Source organism: Leptodactylus fuscus, chromosome 7 (assembly GCF_031893055.1).
Source record: "Leptodactylus fuscus isolate aLepFus1 chromosome 7, aLepFus1.hap2, whole genome shotgun sequence".
Lineage (NCBI taxonomy): Eukaryota > Metazoa > Chordata > Amphibia > Anura > Leptodactylidae > Leptodactylus > Leptodactylus fuscus.
Window position 1 is genome coordinate 62,034,900 of NC_134271.1, and position 17,979 is coordinate 62,052,878.

General features: G+C 43.8%; 1 protein-coding gene across 1 annotated transcript; it reads left to right on the top strand.

Annotated features, from left to right (window-relative positions):
• The first annotated feature begins 3,548 nt into the window (after positions 1-3,548).
• On the top strand, positions 3,549-17,602 carry TMEM231 (transmembrane protein 231). Its single transcript, XM_075282019.1, has 7 exons — positions 3,549-3,717; positions 3,807-3,973; positions 5,417-5,545; positions 10,306-10,449; positions 11,090-11,171; positions 16,140-16,245; positions 17,394-17,602. Exons 1-7 carry the CDS (start codon positions 3,579-3,581, stop codon positions 17,563-17,565), a joined length of 939 nt encoding a protein of 312 aa, XP_075138120.1. The 5' UTR covers positions 3,549-3,578; the 3' UTR covers positions 17,566-17,602.
• The last annotated feature ends 377 nt before the right edge of the window (positions 17,603-17,979 follow it).

Sequence of the window (17,979 nt, forward strand, 5' to 3'; positions counted from 1 at the left end):
ATACAACATGGTGTGGCTTAACGAAGACACCAGTTTGGCGTTGAAACGCGTTTCCTGTTTTACCCTTGTATGTTTACTGGAACCAATAAAGTGTGTTGATTACATTTCAAGTGTTTCTCTCTAACTCAGCAGCGCTCTAAAATACTCCCAGTTTTTTACTTTTTTTGCTCTTATTTGGGACACAAATCTACTAGTCCAGAACCCAGAAGCGGTATGAAAAAAAAAAAAAAGAAAATCATACTCCCCTGTCCCCAGCGTTCCAATGTGTGTTGTTGGTGCCCTTCTATAACTCCATATACATGGATATATCATCAGTAAGGCACAAGCAATCCTACCCCAACAATAATCTACTGTAATAGCTTTTACATATTAGATACATGCTACAATCTAAATCACTCGCACATTTACCATATTTATCTACTTGAGGGTGCATTCACACTACGTAACGCCGGGCGTGTATGAGAGCCGTACACGCCGGCATTACGGCAGACTGCCGAACACTTCCCATTCACTTCAATGGGAGCGCTCGTAAACGCCGCTGTTACGAGCGCTCCCATTGAAGTGAATGGGAAGTGTTCGGCAGTCTGCCGTAATGCCGGCGTGTACGGCTCTCATACACGCCCGGCGTTACGTAGTGTGCATGCACCCTTAGGAGATAAGCATTTCCGACGGTGTCTAGCTAATATCCCTCCTTTTTTCAATAAAGTCATGTTTATGGGTGACTCTTCCATAATGCCAACTTTTGTCTTCTCTCCTACTCAGTTTTTTTTTCACTTCTACTCTATATGCCCTACTATTACACATGATGTAAAATGATATTCATTCTATTCTCCAACACTTCAAAATAATAGAGGTTCAGAATGTGACTAGAGAATAGTTTTAGTATCTTGGTGAATTCCAGAGAATACCAATTGATGTAACCTGCTGTAGTCTCCATTGTTTGGAACTGCGTCATACTACCATGCAATACAAGTATTGCTTCTTTCACTAGAGAATAAGAATAATCCATAAAACAGATGAGAAGTAAATGGCCAGGAAATAAATCTTTCTGGACATTAGAATAATGTAAAGAATGTCCCCTTCTCCATTATAAACAATTATTATCCATAGAGCAAGAGTATTTTCAGATCATAATATGTCATACCAGGTAAACCCCGGGTAGAAGAAAATCAGCCTGTTATTGTGACGTGTTTTATTCATAGGGCTACACTGGGTCTCCTCAGATCCGGCAGATTCCTACTATCAATGGCATCTTTAGATTTTGACCACTTCCAAGATCTCAGCTTGGTGTTGCTGAAAATCCTTATATGGTTGGTGACAAATGTATTCAGTCTAGATAACATTTAGAAACAGAAAATCATTCTTCAAGAAGCCACTTTTCTCAAAGAAAAATATCAAGGATTTTCTGATATTCTGCAGGGAGTACAGGGAGTTATTTTCTCTGATAAAGCCCTCCTTCAGACTGTTTGGAAGAATTATTGTCCGGAGAAAAAAAAAGGTGAGCGCTACCATGAGTCATGTCAAGCATCCAGAGACCATTCTTATGTGAGGTTGTTGTTTATTCTAGGGAGTGGGCTAACTCACAATTTTGTCTAACAACACTGCCATGAATAAAAAATGGTCTTTAACATCTTCTAGGAACAATTCTTCCAATGATCCAACAGAAATCTGGTGAAGAACGATGCCTTTTCCAGGACAATGGAGCACCATATCACAAGGAGTGATGACTAAGTGGTGTGGTGCACAAAACATTGAAATTTTCAGTCCAAGAACCTATAGTGAGTCCTCAAAAAGTGAGTGGACAGACAACAACTCCGAAATTATGCTAAACTCCAAGCACAAATTAGGCAAGAGTGGGTTGTGATCAGTCAAGATTTGGCCCAGAAGATGATATCTAGCATGCCAGGGTGAATTGCAAGTCATGCAATAATAGGGGTCAATACAATAATTATTGAGTCTTTGCATAAGCATAGACTAGGCAGTGTAAGGGTTCACCAGATTTGTCACCCAGCATCAGCCACTGGGACAAATCTGGCACATTCCTTAGGGGGCGTTCACACTATCATTGGATTCCGTCAGCAGTATCCATGGCCATTGTCCGGACAAGATTTTAGCAACGGACACTAGCTGGTCTATCTGAAGTTTCCATTCATTTCAATGAGATTTTATCTTGTGTCTGCTTACACCCATGTCTGTTTTTTAAAGCGGACATAAAAATCCTACATGCAGGACTTTTCTGTCCGTTAGAAAAAAATAGATGGAAAGTGTCCGTTATTTTTGTAACATTGAAGTCCATGGGCAAAGGACTTCTAACGGACAGTAACTGATAGCCATGATAGATGTCTGAGCGGGATCCAATGGTAGGGTGAACCCTGCCTTATTAGTAAATACAGGCCACATAGAGCAACAGCTGCACATGGCCAGACCCCTGCAGTGCTTAATGGCCATATGCTTTTATTGGGGCGGCTAGGGCTACACAGCGACTTTAGCCACAACTCCAGTCACATGACCAAAGATCAATGGCGACTCCTTCACTCATACAATGGGAGCCATGGCAAAGTGGCCATATAGCCCAAGACTAATACCTCAGGGGCATCTTTAGTGTGTATAGTGAGGGTCCCATCATTGCCTTGTTATGTTTGGGTATATAGTAGCTTCTAGCGCTGACATGTCATACTGCAGACAGTTACAAGCTGCTGCCTAAGTGTCATGTAATGCTCTGCTATTCACTATACTAACGTGCTTTGCAACCCTCTAGCCGCCGTAGAACAATTACTCCCAGGATACTCTGACAGCTCTGAAGACTCCCTCAAACCACCGAGACATATACAGTGGCGCACATCTGTACTATGGCAATGGCTGGGATACTGCTCCTTTATTGGCTGCCTAATATCACGTGTTTGGCAATCTCTTCCGCTGTGCTGCATGTCATTTACCTAACATTTCCGGTTGATGGCGTCCGTTGCTATGGAGACACCAGTGTGGCGACCGCGCGTTTAGAAGAAGATAGATGTGGTAATATAATCTCAAAATGCCGGGGGCTGCAGAAGAGGGGGTGGTATATAGAGAGATACATAGGAGAGGTGTAAAGATGTATATTGATAAACAAGAGGGGTGTACAGCTGTATACTGGGGGGAGGTATACAGAGATGGCCATGATGGGTATAAAGGTACACTGGAGAAGGTTTATGGTGTGTATAGATGTATGGCAGCAGGTATAATATAGAGGTGCATATATGTATGTAAAGACACAGTGATATATATATATATATATATATATATATATATATATATATATATTGGATGAAGGAGTGTTGCCTAAAAGGATGACATAAGGTCATGTACAGGAATTAGAGGCTCCTGCATAGAGCAGGTTTACAGGAGAATACCTAACGTATGAGACACTATATCCTATAGGCTGGGGTGGGGAGGTTATATATATATATATTCTCCTCCATTTCCAATCTGAGTTTTCCCATTGCACGTATATAGGAGGATTTATGTGCAAAGCAGGAAGAGAGTCCAGACACTAAAAGAAGTAATCCCTTTGAAGTTGTGGACACTGCAGCATCTGCACAATGGCGATCTACGAGGTTTATTCTCACCCACTACTTGTTAGATACAGAACGAGTATCTGCTCCAAAGCCACTCTCTTCCTCTTCGTGGTGCTTCTGCTGACCTATATTCCTCCACTGTTAGTCGCCTACCGCAGCCAAGGTGAGACCTTCTTATGTTTTTACTAGAGTCCGCTGCAGTCCATACATTTTAGAACCTAAAATATTGAATCCATTTTCCATTTCTTTCAGGGTTTTGGCTGAAACGAAGCACTTATGAAGAACAACCCAATGTTCATTTTCGCTATGAGGCGTTACTCATTGCCCTTACCAGCACCAGTGGGGGATATGTTGCTTGGAGCACATTTCAAGGATTTAACAATTTAGTAGGGGACAAGCTTCGGCAACCCCTAGTCTCGGTATGTAGCCAGTGTACCCTTTAGTGAACATGCCATATTTTTCAGACGATAAGATGCACCCCAGGTAAGGGAAAGAAAGATTACACCCCAGGTAGTCAAATGGAGTAGAGAGGCCATTGCCAGCGAAAGGTACGGTGAGGAATGTCCTCCTCTCCTCCTTCTAACTGTACTGGTCCATAGACTAGTACTGAAGGGGGGGGGGGGGCGTTCCTTACCACTCACCGTCATCTCTGGGCAGTGACTTAAGACCCAGAGTACAGTCAGGAGGGGTATTCCCATTAAGACTGTCAGGATCACCCTTCTGATAGTGCAGAGCTATCGGTAACGGCACCGATAGCTCTTCCTCCGGGGCACATAACAGGAAAGCTGAATTCAGCGCACTATATAAAACCGCATGTGCCTGAGAACATGAAAGGTCCTCTTTAATTTACGTAACAATAAAACACTGATTTTCATGAATATGGAGCTGTAAAGTGGAATAAGAAGATCCTGCAGGCCGGGGCATGAAAGTAGGGATATGGGACCTGGGATTTTTTTTGCTGTGGAGGTCTGGACTAATAATTGCACAGGTCTGCTACCTTCCCACTCAGACTTCAGTTTGTAGTCCTGTGTAAGTTCTGAATGAAGCAGTCTTGTGTAAAATATGACAAGACCACCTTCTTTCCTTACATAGGACTACTACAGCCATCCTTCCTCATAGAGCTCTTACACATGTAAGGGATTAAGAGGGTGTAATATTCCTGCGTAAAGTATGGAGGAGTGTAGTGCAGCATAGAGAGTGGAAGCTTCCAGTGCATCTAATGCAGATATGAACATGGCATTAGGCCAGGTTTACACGGCAGTAACCCTGATGTATTCTACACTCTGTATTACAGCAACAAACCCGTTTTATGACCGTCATGTCGGGGTCAAGAACCTTCCAATTATTGATATTGCTTGTCACTGTCAGTACCTCATCTTTGTTTTTTTAATTTTAAATCTGCACTTAATACAAAAAAAGGTTGCCTTTCTCCGGTGTAGACAGTCTAACAATGCATCAGATTTATGGTCCAGCATCGGTCACAGGGATAGCTTGCACCTTCTATCTGTGTTAGATAGTATACGTAAATCTGTAGTTTCTCTTCACCCACGACAGCACCTCAGAGAGAGAGGATCCATCTCTAGGGATAGGAAACTTGTGGCATTAAAAGGTGGAACCCCCAATTTTTTTCCAGTCCCTGGAGATAGACCTATGAGTCACTGCCCTCAGTCGGGGCAGTCCCGGTGGGGTTTACCTCCTTCCCAGTGCCAGAGAGTCAACAGACATCTAACGTGAATGACTATCTGTGCTGTCTCATACAGTCATGTGCATTGTATTTATGTGGATCATGTATTTGCAGTGTTTTGCACTGGAACAATTTCTATTACTCACAACATATTAACATTGCTACATACATTTTGTAGGTTCGAGAAGAAGATAAAAACCAAGATGGAAAGATGGATCAATTGAACTTTAATTTGGAGCTTCCTGTATTGCCAGTGGAGAATGTATACGGTGTTCAACTTATTCTAACCTTCTCCTACCAGCTCTATGTAAGTGGAGATAATATATGCTGCAAGTGTGTTGTAATCATATAAGCAGCTATTTGTAGATCCCATACCATATATACTACATAAGGGGCTTGTTCACATCTGTGCCTGGTCTCCGTTCATACAGGTTTCCGTTTCCTGCACAAAACTGAGCAGGAGACGAAAAGCTGCAGGACTCAAATCAAATCAATCAAATCAAAAATGCTTTATTGGCACGTCCAAATAGGTATTTGGCATTGCCAAAGCTAGTAAAGCGGGGGGGGGGGGGGGGAGTTGGGTTGGGTGGGTGGTGGGTATGGGGGGGGGGGTTTGGGTTATAACAGTCCATGGAGTCTCATCTTCCTCTTCGTTGGTGACTGCTATATGGGGGGGGTTGGAGGTGGGGTGGGGCGGGGCGGTTGGTTTGGGGTATAACAGTCCGTGGAGTCTCATCTTCCTCTTCGTTGGTGACTGCTATATGGGGAGGTGGGGGTGGGGTGGGTGTTTTGGGATAAATATAACAGTCCATGGAGTCTCATCTTCCTCTTGTTTGGTGACAGCTGGACACGTATTGGGCAGCGATCTCCACAGTGGCCTCTTCTTCTCCCAGTAGGATGTAGAGTTTCCTCTTCTTGTCTGCAGATATGAAGTCTGGGATGTGGGCAGAGAGTCTTTGGTAGTAGACGGCCCTCACAGCTGAGTATTTGGTGCAGTGTAGCAGGAAGTGGGTCTCGTCTTCTAGGGCCCGCTGGTCACAGTGCTGGCACAGTCTGTTCTCCCGTGGCTTGTACGTCTGCCTGTGTCGCCCCGTCTCCATCTCCAGGTTGTGGGCGCTCAGTCTGTACCGGCTCAGGGTCTGTCTGTGTTTGGGGTGGCGTATTCTCTCCAGGTAGGTGGCCATGGTGTAGTCCCTTTGTAGGGATTGGTACACGGTGAGTTTCTTGGAGTTATTTATTTCGTTTTTCCATTCTTCAATGTACCGCTCTCTATTTGCCTCTGTGGTCGCCTTTATTTCGGCCTTGGTTATCATCTGTTGGTGTTTTTGGTTTGGTGGTTGGCTGCTGTTTGGTTGTTGAATGTCTGGTTTGCTCAGGTGGCTTAGCCATGCTTGGTGGTGGTAGGAGTCGGGCTTGCTCACCTGGATGTGTGCCTGGAAAGCTAGCGCCCTCTTCTGTATGGTGAGCCATAGGGGGAGTCTGCCTAGCTCTGCCCTGCAGGCTATGTTGGTGGTGTTGCGATGGACATGGAGCAGGTATTTGCAGAACTCCAGGTGGAAGTTCTCTGTTGGGATGGAATCCCACTTTAACTGGTCTGGGTAGGTGGCTGGGCCCCAAACCTCACTGCCATAGAGAAGGATCGGGGAGATGACTGCGTCAAATATCTTCAGCCAGACCCTCACCGGTGGTTTGAGGTGGTACAGTTGTCTTCTGATGGCGTAGAAGGTTCTGCAGGCTTTTGCTTTCAGGGTTTCTATTGCTGCTTTGAAGCTTCCTGATTGGCTGAGCTCCAGCCCCAGGTAGGTGTAGCTGTTGGTTTTCTCCAGTGTGGAGCCATTCAGTGTGAATTGTGGGGTGGTGGAGGCTTTATTTTGGCCCTTCTTCTGAAATACCATGACTTTGGTCTTCTTCTGGTTGATGGGTAGGGCCCATGTGGTGCTGAATTTTTCCAGCACGGACAGGCTTTCTTGGAGGTCTTTCTCGGTGGGGGCCAGGAGTAGGAGGTCATTGGCATACAGCAGGAACTTCACCTCTCGATTGTTCAGGGTGAGGCCTGGGGTTGGTGAGGCCTCCAGGGCTGTAACCAGTTCATTAATATAGATGTTGAAGAGCGTTGGGCTCAGGCTACAGCCTTGTCTGACCCCTTGGGCCTGTTGGAAGTATGCGGTCCTTTTCCCATTCACCTTCACACTGCACTGGTTTCCGGTGTAGGAGCTCTTGATAACGTCGTACGTTCTTCCTCCTATTCCACTCTCTAGGAGTTTTAGAAGTAGGCCTGGGTGCCATACTGAATCAAACGCCTTCTTAAAGTCCACGAAGCAGGCGAATATCTTGCCTCTTCTGGTGTTGTGGACGTGCGTCTTGATGAGGCTGTGCAGGGTGTAGATATGGTCTGTGGTGCGGTGGTTTGGCATGAACCCTGCTTGGCTCTTGCTGAGGACCCCGTGTTGTGTGAGGAAGGTGAGGATTCTGTTATTGATGATGCTGTTGAACAGTTTCCCCAGCGTGCTGCTGACGCAGATCCCTCTGTAGTTGTTGGGGTCATATTGGTCCCCATTCTTGTAGATGGGGGTTATGAGCCCTTTGTTCCAGTCTTCGGGGAAGTGTCCAGCATTGAGCACAAGGGTGAATAGCTTTGCCAGTGCCGCGTGTATTGCTGGAGAGCTGTATTTGATCATCTCTGGTAGGATGCCGTCAGGGCCACTGGCCTTTTTGCCTTTCAGCAGGACAATTCTTTCCTGTATATCTTTTATGGTGATTGTCGAGTCCAGAGGGTTCTGGAAGTCTTTGATGACTTTCTCCGTGTCCCTCAGTTTGGTGATTTTCTGTTGCTGTTCTGGAGTTAGGTCTTCTTCTGGGATGTTTTTGTAGAGACCTCTGAAGTAGTTGAGCCAGATATTGCCATTTTGGATGTGGAGAGAGTTTTTCTTGGGCTTTGTGCCCATGTGGTGCCAGGTCTCCCAGAATGAGCTGTCCTGGAGGGAGTCCTCTAGTTGTTCTATTTTGTGGGAGAGGTATCTCTGTTTCTTCTCTCTGAGGGTGCCCTTGTATTGCTTGCATAGATTGTTGTAGGCTTCCCTCACCTCCTTGTTGTTGGGGTCCCTGTGTTTTTGGTTGGAGGCTGTTCTTAGGGTATGGCGTAGTGCTCTGCAGTCGCTGTCGAACCATTTGTGGGACTGTTTGTTGGTTTGTCTTATTGGTTTGGTTCGTTTCAGGCCTGCTAGTTCTGCTGTGGTCTGTAGGACTCTTTCATACTCATTCATTTAAATAGGTTTGAAAGATGTTCGGCCATGAGCACCAGTGAGAGTTTTATGCTCTCCGCTGCGAAACCGTTTTTTTAAAAAAAATCGGACATGCAGTACTCTGTGTCCAGTTTAAAAAAACGGTTTCCCGGCGGAGAGCATAAAACGCTCACTGGCGCACACGGCCGGACCTGGTCTGACATCTTTCCGTCTTCTGCATGTAGAAGACGGAAAGCTCAGAACGGACTCCGGGCGCTAGTGTGAACCTAGCATAAGCAATCCCTTGTAGCTGGAATTACTAAAAATTTTACTAAGTGCATAAGATATAAAAAACAATGTATATTTCTTTTGAAACACTCAGCTCAAATTTGCAACCAAACTCCTATTAAGTGCAATGTGTCACCATCGGTACAGATTAACTCTGAGTAGTCAGATTCTGCAGTTGTGTTAATCTCTTCAGTCTCCCTCTTCTACTGTCTCTGGCTGCTGGATTGGGCGACACAGTCTGTACTTCTGTAACAATGATACACAATTCAGAATTCTGTATACGGGCACCAGCAGAAGATTTATTAATCAAGATTTTTTTTTGCAAGCAGCTTAATTTTTATGCATTATATGTATTGTATCAATAAAAAAGGTGCTTGCAAAAGTGTATCTTCCCATTAAGGAGAGTCCTATACAGTGTCCATATTAGGACATCCTCTTTTGGGCCTTCTTGTTGACATCATTCACCCAGGGTCACTACTGAGGCCTTTGATTAAGCCACGAGTGATCACATGAGCACACTGAGTGTCATGACTCGTGGGGACCCCAGGCATATGATGTCACCGAGGTGGCTCAAAAGAGGTAATGGGAGAGACCCCAGAGTATAACAATGACACATTTTTACTTCACATAACTTTGGCTGAGAGCTAGAAACTGAATAGATAGGTTCCTAGGAGCCATGACTGTGTTATATTCTATGCTTTAAGCCAATTTAAGGTGTACCTGGTTTGTACCTAACTTGTTTGACTCTAAACAAATACGATACAAATAAGATACATTGTATGTGCTTCATAGCCAACTTCTAACTTATGGTAAGCAGTCGGAGATGAGTCAGAAAACATCTGAATTGCTAAACCAGCCAACCTATTGCACAGTGTGGATGGAACTTGTGTCAGCACTCAGGTGTCAGGGTTGTAAACTTGACTAAAACGTCCATTAATCTTATGCTTGACTCTGACATCTGATGTCCTAATATTGGCAGATCGGACTAGCTTAAACTATTGCAGACCATTGAGATCACTTTTTTTTAATTATATTTCTCTGTGTCCTTCATGTGATAATTTATTCTCTCTCTCATCGATCTTCTATTGTGTGTCCATTGTATTGACTGCATGCATTTCTTTGTATTTTGTCTTAGGGTGCCTTCACACGGAGTTTACGCTCCGTGTATTCTGTCTACGCTCCGTGTATGCTGTACATTTTACACGTGTAAAAATACACGTATAAAATGTAGTTAGCCATTGAGTTCAATGGCTTTTTCATATAACGCGCATCTACGCGTGCGCAAAAAGACGCGTGTTATACAAAAAATCAGCAGCAGCAAACATCAAACAAACCTAAATCTTATTTTATATATTTATTTGTTTATTTATTTTTATTTATTTCCTGTCCTAATATGGACCCCCTAACACTATCTGTATGCGCAGAGGATGTCAATGATGTTTATGCAGAGCATGGCATTCGTTTACTATATCACTCCTGTTTTTGGAGCTTTTAGATTGATAACGCCTCATTTATGCTAAATATGACATGTACCGGTAATATATTTCTGTATTTGCAGAGGATGTCAACGTTTGTTATGCAGAGCATGGCATTCATTCATTATACCGCGCCTGTCCCTGGAGCCAAGCTTTATATAAATGGGGAACTAAGGCTTCAGCAAAGACAACCTCTAGGACACCAGGGACTGGACACCACCTACAACGTAAGAAGACTATAACATTATGAACAACAGAGAAATTAAATGAATCAGGTTCAACCTGTTTTCTCCCTGTCACTCACAGGACCTATTCTGCATTCTTCACAATTACAGGTGTAATAAATTGTAGTTGCCAGCCAAACACTTTAGATCGCCATTAGCTAAGAATGTTCTTGGCTTACTGTCTCATATGCATGAGAGAATGCGAGTGACGCTACTTCCAGACTCTTCTGAATGGCCTTGGGTTATTGGGTGCTAGATCGTTGGAATCTTGGATTTCCACCAGAAAATATAATAGTCCAGCAGTTTTCTGCTTTTTCAAATTACTTTATAAAATAGGAGGATGGAGACGTTATGTGACACGTGCAATTATTTTAGCGCATTCTGGTTTTGCACTGCTGAGGAATATGGAACTTTAGATATAGCAGAGGTTAACATGACTTGTAACTTGACTCAGCACTGTTATGCAGAATTTTAACTGGGCTCTTTCAGTGGCTTTTGTTGTCTTCTGAGATAGGTTATAAAACTGCAGAAAGTCAGGTTCTACAGTGCTACATCTGTACATGTAAATAAGAGGAGCGGGAGGCCAGATGTGGGGATAATAAAGCAGAATAATAATGTTTTTCACCTACCACTTACTTGGCAGGTTTCTGTCATCAATGGAACAAGCCAATTCGCAAATTCTTATGATCTGACAAGAATAATATCGGCTTATCAGGAGAGAAACGGTAAGTGCAAAATGGGAAATTTGACAACTTTCTAAAGCAGTGGTTCCCAAAGTAGGGATTGTGAACCCTGATGGGTTCATGTAAAGAGCTAGGTGAAGGTGGATGCAAGACTATTTAGATAGCTTATATTCATTTCTCAGCTGCAGGCTTTTTTTCCATTGGTATTCTAGTTGTGCTGTTAGGAGTGGTAGTTCCAGAGTGACACAGTAACGCTGGGTTCTCACCAGCGTCTGATCTCCGTTTTCAGGTTTTCGTCTTCTGCCGGGAGAAAACAGAAACCTGGCAGACCGTGTCCGGCCATGAGCTCCAGTGAGCGTTTTGTGCTCTCCACAGCAAATCTTTTTTTTTAACCAGACACAAAGTCCTGTGTGTCCGACTTAAAAAAAAAAAAAAAAAAAAAATGGTTTAGCTGCGGAGAGCACAAAACACTCACCGGCACTCACGGTCGGACACTTTCCAAACCCTTTCAAATGAATTGGTTTGAAAAATGACCGCAGGTTTCCGTCTACTGTCCAGTTTCGAGTGGGAAACAGAATCCTGCAAAACGGAGATCGGGCGCAGATGTGAACGAGCCCTAAAGAAAACTGGTGCACTGGGCTTCACTGCCAGAATACAGGTGAAAACAAGTTTGCAGCTGAGTAATGAATGCAACCCACTTGCTCTGATTATGGCCGACTATTTAGCAGTAAGTGTCTGTCTGTGTTCATTCTAGAAAGGTACAAAGAATTTCCAAGCCTAAATCCAATAAGGAGACCAGGACTCCTTTCATCATAGTGATCTATGTATATAGTACGGGACAGTAGAGCCATGAGGAGACAGGAACTACTAGCATCATAAGTCACTATGATGAAAGGAGTCCTGATATCCTGGCTGGGGTAGGAAATCCAGATGTATGGACTAGATTTTCCAGACCATTTTCACCTGTGTGCAGAAATGCACTTAAGGCTAAGGGCCCACATAGCAGCCCACATCGTGGTTTTTCTCACAACGCTTTTCACATAAAGTTCACAGAGGTTTGCTCTGTGGACTTACTGCTTCAATCTATATATACCGTATTTTTCGGACTATAAGACGCACTGGACTATAAGACGCACCTAGGTTTTAGAGGAGGAAAATAGGGAAAAAAAATTTTGACGCAAAAAATGGTAAAATATTTAATATATGGGAGTTGTAGTTTTGCAACAGCTGCAAGGCCACATTGACAGGTGACCCTGCAGCTGTACGGGGACGCATAGAGTGGTTTTTTTTTTTGCGGGGCCAGATGTACTTTTTAGTTATGCCATTTTGGGGAATGTCTATTGCTTAGATCACTTTGTATTGAAAAAAAACCCGGCAGTTTAGTACTTGTGATTTTGACGTTCACCGTACAGGAAAACTATTAGTAGACCGGGCATTTTCGGACACAGGGATACCTAATGTGTATGTGTTTGACATATGATCTTCTACTTTTATATACATTATAGGGAAAGGAGTTGATTTAGAACTTTTATTTATTTCATTTTTTTATTATATATTTTTTAAAGCTCTTTTTTTTTTTGTGCTATTTTTATTCCCCCCGGGGGCTTGAACCTGCAGTCATTTGATTGCAAGTCCCATAGACGGCAATACAACTGTATTGCCGTCTATGGGACATTCTGTATATTAGTATTACGGCTGGTCACAGACCCAGCCGCAATACTAATATAGCAGTGACAGGCCTGTTAGCCTTCATTAGGCTCCCGGCTGTCACCCGAACAGGTCGGCTCCTGCGATATCACCGTGCAGGAGCCGGCCTGCAACTGTACAGGTATGGGGCCTGTGGGGACCGGCCCTGGGGGAGAAGGGACTGCCAATACAGACCCAGCATCCGCTGTACTAGAGAGGCGGATGCCGGCGAGGGATAGACGCCGGCACAGGTGCCGGGGCCTGAGACATCGCTGCGCTCCTCTGCCCTGCATGAAGCCAGCGGCGGGGGGACGGAGGAGCGGAATAGCATCGCCCCTGCCGCTGCTGGCTTCATGCAGGGCAGAGGAGCGCAGCGATGTCGCAGGCCCCGGCACCTGTGCCGGCGTCTATCACTTGCCGGCTTCCGCCTCTCTATTACAGCGGCTGCCAGACGGCCACATTCGGACTATAAGACGCATCCTTCTTTTCCCCCCAAATTTGGGGGGGGAAAAGTGCGTCTTATAGTCCGAAAAATACGGTATAAAACTCAAAATCTGTAGTAGTCTGCTCTATACAAATCCACAGTTTTCGCGCGATTTGGCTGAAATTTGGCACGCCCCCCTCTCCACCCACAGGAGCAGAATACTGCACACGTTACATCTCGCTAGCGTCCCCCCGTCATGAGATTGGGGCCCCTAAATTTAGGTCCTATGCATATAATGGGGAAATGTGAAAGTGAAAGCGTTGGGGGGGAAAACAACAGTTGTGACTGGCAGGGACGGATTATAGCGAGGGCGCCAAAGAGTCATTGCTAAAGGGGCCGTACCACCACACACAACACACAAACATTTCACAGACACCATATGAACATCACACAGACAACACACTTACACCAACCCACAAGCACAACACCACACAAACACCAGAGCACTCTAGACACACATGACACAAACACCACCCCATAAATACCAAACACACACACTCACGGACCGCATACAAACACACTCAGATAGATGCACACTACGCACACGGACAAACAGAGCACATGCGTACTCACACACAACTACCGAAAGCATGTACACTTACTCTGTGCATGCAGAAACACATGGATCACATGCGCACATACACGCATACATATACATGGACCACACACGTACATGCATACACACCGCATACATACACATGGATCACACACATGTACACGCACACATGCACTGACAAAACATGTTTGGTATTCTTAGTGGCTTCATCACACTAGTATTTTTCACGGCCCTCCAGACCATGGATGTGGCGGTTCCATAGACGTCTTTGTGCACAAAGCTGTGAATTTTGCAGGTTCCATAGAAGTCTATGGAGACATATAATCCACGGCCCGGAGACTGTAGTGTTACTGTAGTGTGCAAGCAGCCTTACTGAGCAGCAATATTGGTCAGGCGAAAACTGCCTGATAGTAAGATTTTCATTATTGCTTACTATACCGGGAGCTTTCATCACTGAAGCACTACAATACATAGTTGTTTAACTATAAACCAGTTTTATTCTTTTGTCCATGAACTACCGTACTTATAAATTACACTGGAGGGAGGGGGAAAGGGTTGACACTATGTTGTAAATTGGGTGTAAATCAGTGGCATAACTAGGAATGGCGGGGCCCCGTGGCAAACTTTTGATATTCATGCCCCACTGTGGACACCCATGAACAATTATTATACTCTGGGGGGCTTTTCAGACCACAGAGTATAATAATCGGAAACCCAGGAGGGATACAAACATAAAAAAACAATTACTTACCTATCCCTGGCTTCACTGTACTTCACGATGATGGCGGCCATCTTCATTGACTTCACGAGACACAGGGGGAGGCCCCGGTCATGTGAAGTCATGGACATCGCAAAAGTAGGCCCAAAGCCTGCCCGGAGAGGTAAATAACAAAGTTTTTTGTGTTCCCTTACCTCTCCTGGGCTTCCTTGTCATTATACTCGGGGGGGGGGGGGGGTCTTTTCAGACCCTCGAGTATAATAATACGATTTGTGGGGCCCGTGGCGTCAGTTACCAGCCAGGATCGGTAAGTAAGTAGGGCCTGCTACCATCTGGAGTAACTTCAGCCAGTAACGGCCTATTAAAAAAAAACTAAAAAACACAGCGGTAGCAGTTGTCACTGGGAGCCTAATGTCCCGGGCCCTGTGGCAGCCGTTACTGCTGCTACCCCAGTAGTTACACCCCTGGTGTAAATGTTTTATATGTTTGTGTAAAATGCATAAGTTTTAGTTTTTGATAAAAAATAGATGTAATAGTTTATACTACATAATATGTATTGAATATATAAAATCAATAAAAATGTTGAAACGAAAAAAAAAGTTGTTCACATCAATGTTATGACAAATTAGTAAAATGTCAAAATAATAAAAATTTAAAGTGGGAAAAAAAGATTTACTGTAGCGCTCTGAAAATGTCAATTTCAGTGTGATACTGAGAATTTTACTTTAGCATAACCAACAATTTCCGCGAACGAAGCCGCGGGTATTCTACTAGTTATACCTAAAGGGAAACCGCTAGCGTTTTTGTAGGTATACGTGACATGGTGCCATTTCCAAACCTGCGACTGTTTTGGAAATGGCGGAGTGTGCTGCATGCAAACCAGGGCATTTACAACACGTGGGGCCCCAGCCTAACGGTAGTTATTAAAGAGTGGCCAACTCCTGAACAGCTAGAATTAGTTCTGTGCTTTGTTGCGACGTATACTTCTATAATAGTCATTCGTGGTATCCACTGGTTTTGATTAAAATTATTGTTATTTTTCGATTTTACATGAACTTTTATTTTTCAAAAGGCACTAAGCATGATAGTAGGGGAGAAGGGCGGCACAAACAAAAGTTTTGCCCAGAAGTCGGTTGCGCTTTCAGAAAGTTGAGAAGCTGTGATCTAAAGTGTATGCTGGCTTTATGGTCCACTGGATTCTTAAGCTGGCCATATGTATTTGATGCATATTTCGACTTCTATTGTGTTTGAAGACCTCCTAACATTCCCCCTACAGTAGATTTTGGAGGATTTCAACTGCTCAGAGGAGTCTGGCAACAGTTTTCAGTAAACATACATCACTTGGAAACTGCATGCAAGTAGCTAGGCAAGGTAGCTGACAGCCGCCAAGTATCTAAAGTATATGATTGACTATTGTGATGTCCCTTTGATTTCAATTATTATCTCCATCCATTTAATGTCATTTTCTCTGTGTCCTTCTTCACTTTCTCTCTTCTTTCCTTCTGACCATGCCTCAGAGCTATTAATACTATCTTGCCCTGTCACAATTGTTTTTTGTCTTTGCAGTGACTACAGTCTTAAGCAGTCCTAACCCAGTATGGCTTGTGGGAAGAGGGACTTCTGATCCATTTGTGATAAATGCTGTTATCCACTATCCCATGGAGACCATTTCATATCCTTTCTTTATTGCAGTCATCATTCTTTCTTTTTTTATAATAGGGAGTCTGTCACCAAAACCCAGCATATCATCCCATCCCCACAGATTCATAGGATAGGGTCACCTGAATCAAACTGTGTTTTCACCTTGTGAATTGGTGCCTTTGTTACCGAGATATCACTTATTTACAACAGGAAAACTCAGTTTGATTGAGGTTACCCTAACCTGTCTATCTGCGGGGCTGGGGTCTAGTGGCAGACTCCCTTTAAAAACAAAATTTAGATACCATTTCCTTTGTTTGCTCTCCTATGATATTTCCTACTGAAAAACAGCTATAATTTTTTTACGATAAAGTAGACAATGGAACTGTATAATGTGCAAATAGTTAAATTCATAGGGTCAGCCCCCTCTTAGGGAATTCTGTTTTTGTACGGTCCTGGATTCAAAACTTTGATAAAAAATGATCTAAAAGTATTTCATTCAATCTGCCAACTAGCCACCATTGCTTTAATTTGCAGTGGTGTCATGAGCAAGAAACCAGGACTGCTACAGACTGGAACTGTATAGTCTTTAGTGACAAATCCAGATTCTCTTTGGGTTTCAGTATATAGCCCTCAGGATGGGCTCTTCAATCCTCACACTATTCCAACTGCTGGTGTGAGGACCTGAGGAGTCATCATATAGACAGTCAGTCAACCCTAGTAGGGATAAATGCAGGACATCCTGCGGCCACATGTTGTGCCTCTCAATAATGTCTGCCCATACACAGGAAGGGTCACCAGCTTTATCAGGATGTACAGGCCCAGCTGCAAAATCTGTGGGCACCCCAGGATACCATATAGAAACTGTATGACTCCATGCCCAACCGTATCTCATCCTGTGAGGTGATCCCACAGGGCGCTAGCGTCTCCTTTCAGATGCACAGGTTTTTTTGCAATGAGTATTATCATACAGCTCCTTATGGAGCTTCCATAGTTAGCAAGTTGAACGTCCACTGACCTCACTCTGTCCATTTCATCTCCTGCTTCTGTTCACCAAATGTTTCTTGAGACAATTGCCAATATTTCTTTACTTTCCGCTCATTTCCTTGCCTTCTTCATCTCATTTCCTTTAATTTCCTGCAGTCCCTCATTTTATGTTTTGTCCTTAACAGTCAGCCTCACATATCAGCCTGGCTTCTGGGAGATGATCAAATTCGCCTGGATTCAGTATGTCAGTGTCCTGCTCATCTTCCTATGGGTCTTTGAGAGAGTGAAAATCTTTGTCTTTCAGAACCAGATCTTTACCACGGTACCAGTGTCCCACTCCTCTACATTCAAGCAGCACCAGAGCTGATATCAGCGCTGCTGTTTCCTACCATAGATTAGGCTGGTTTTAGAAGTCTCAAGGATTTTGCCACTGATTTTTTTTTTCCACTTTTTTTTCTGTATTTTTAAAAAAATCTTTTTAAGTGACAGTTTGCTTTATACTAATTTTATTCAGACTATTTTATCACTTTTGAGGTCAACTGACTTGTGACAAATTGTTCTTTAAAGACACCTTGTTCTGTGTCTTTAAAGAGTTATTCCCATCACACAGTGAATGCACATTGCTAGGATATGTCATCACTTTGTGATCAGTGGAGGGACGCAATTAAAAGGACCCCAACCAAACCTGAAAATGAAGGGGCTGCAGCAATGGTTCCCAGCTTTTCCCTGCACAGCCGTGCTACAGCCACTAACAGGGGATACTTTACCTAAATCTCTTGGA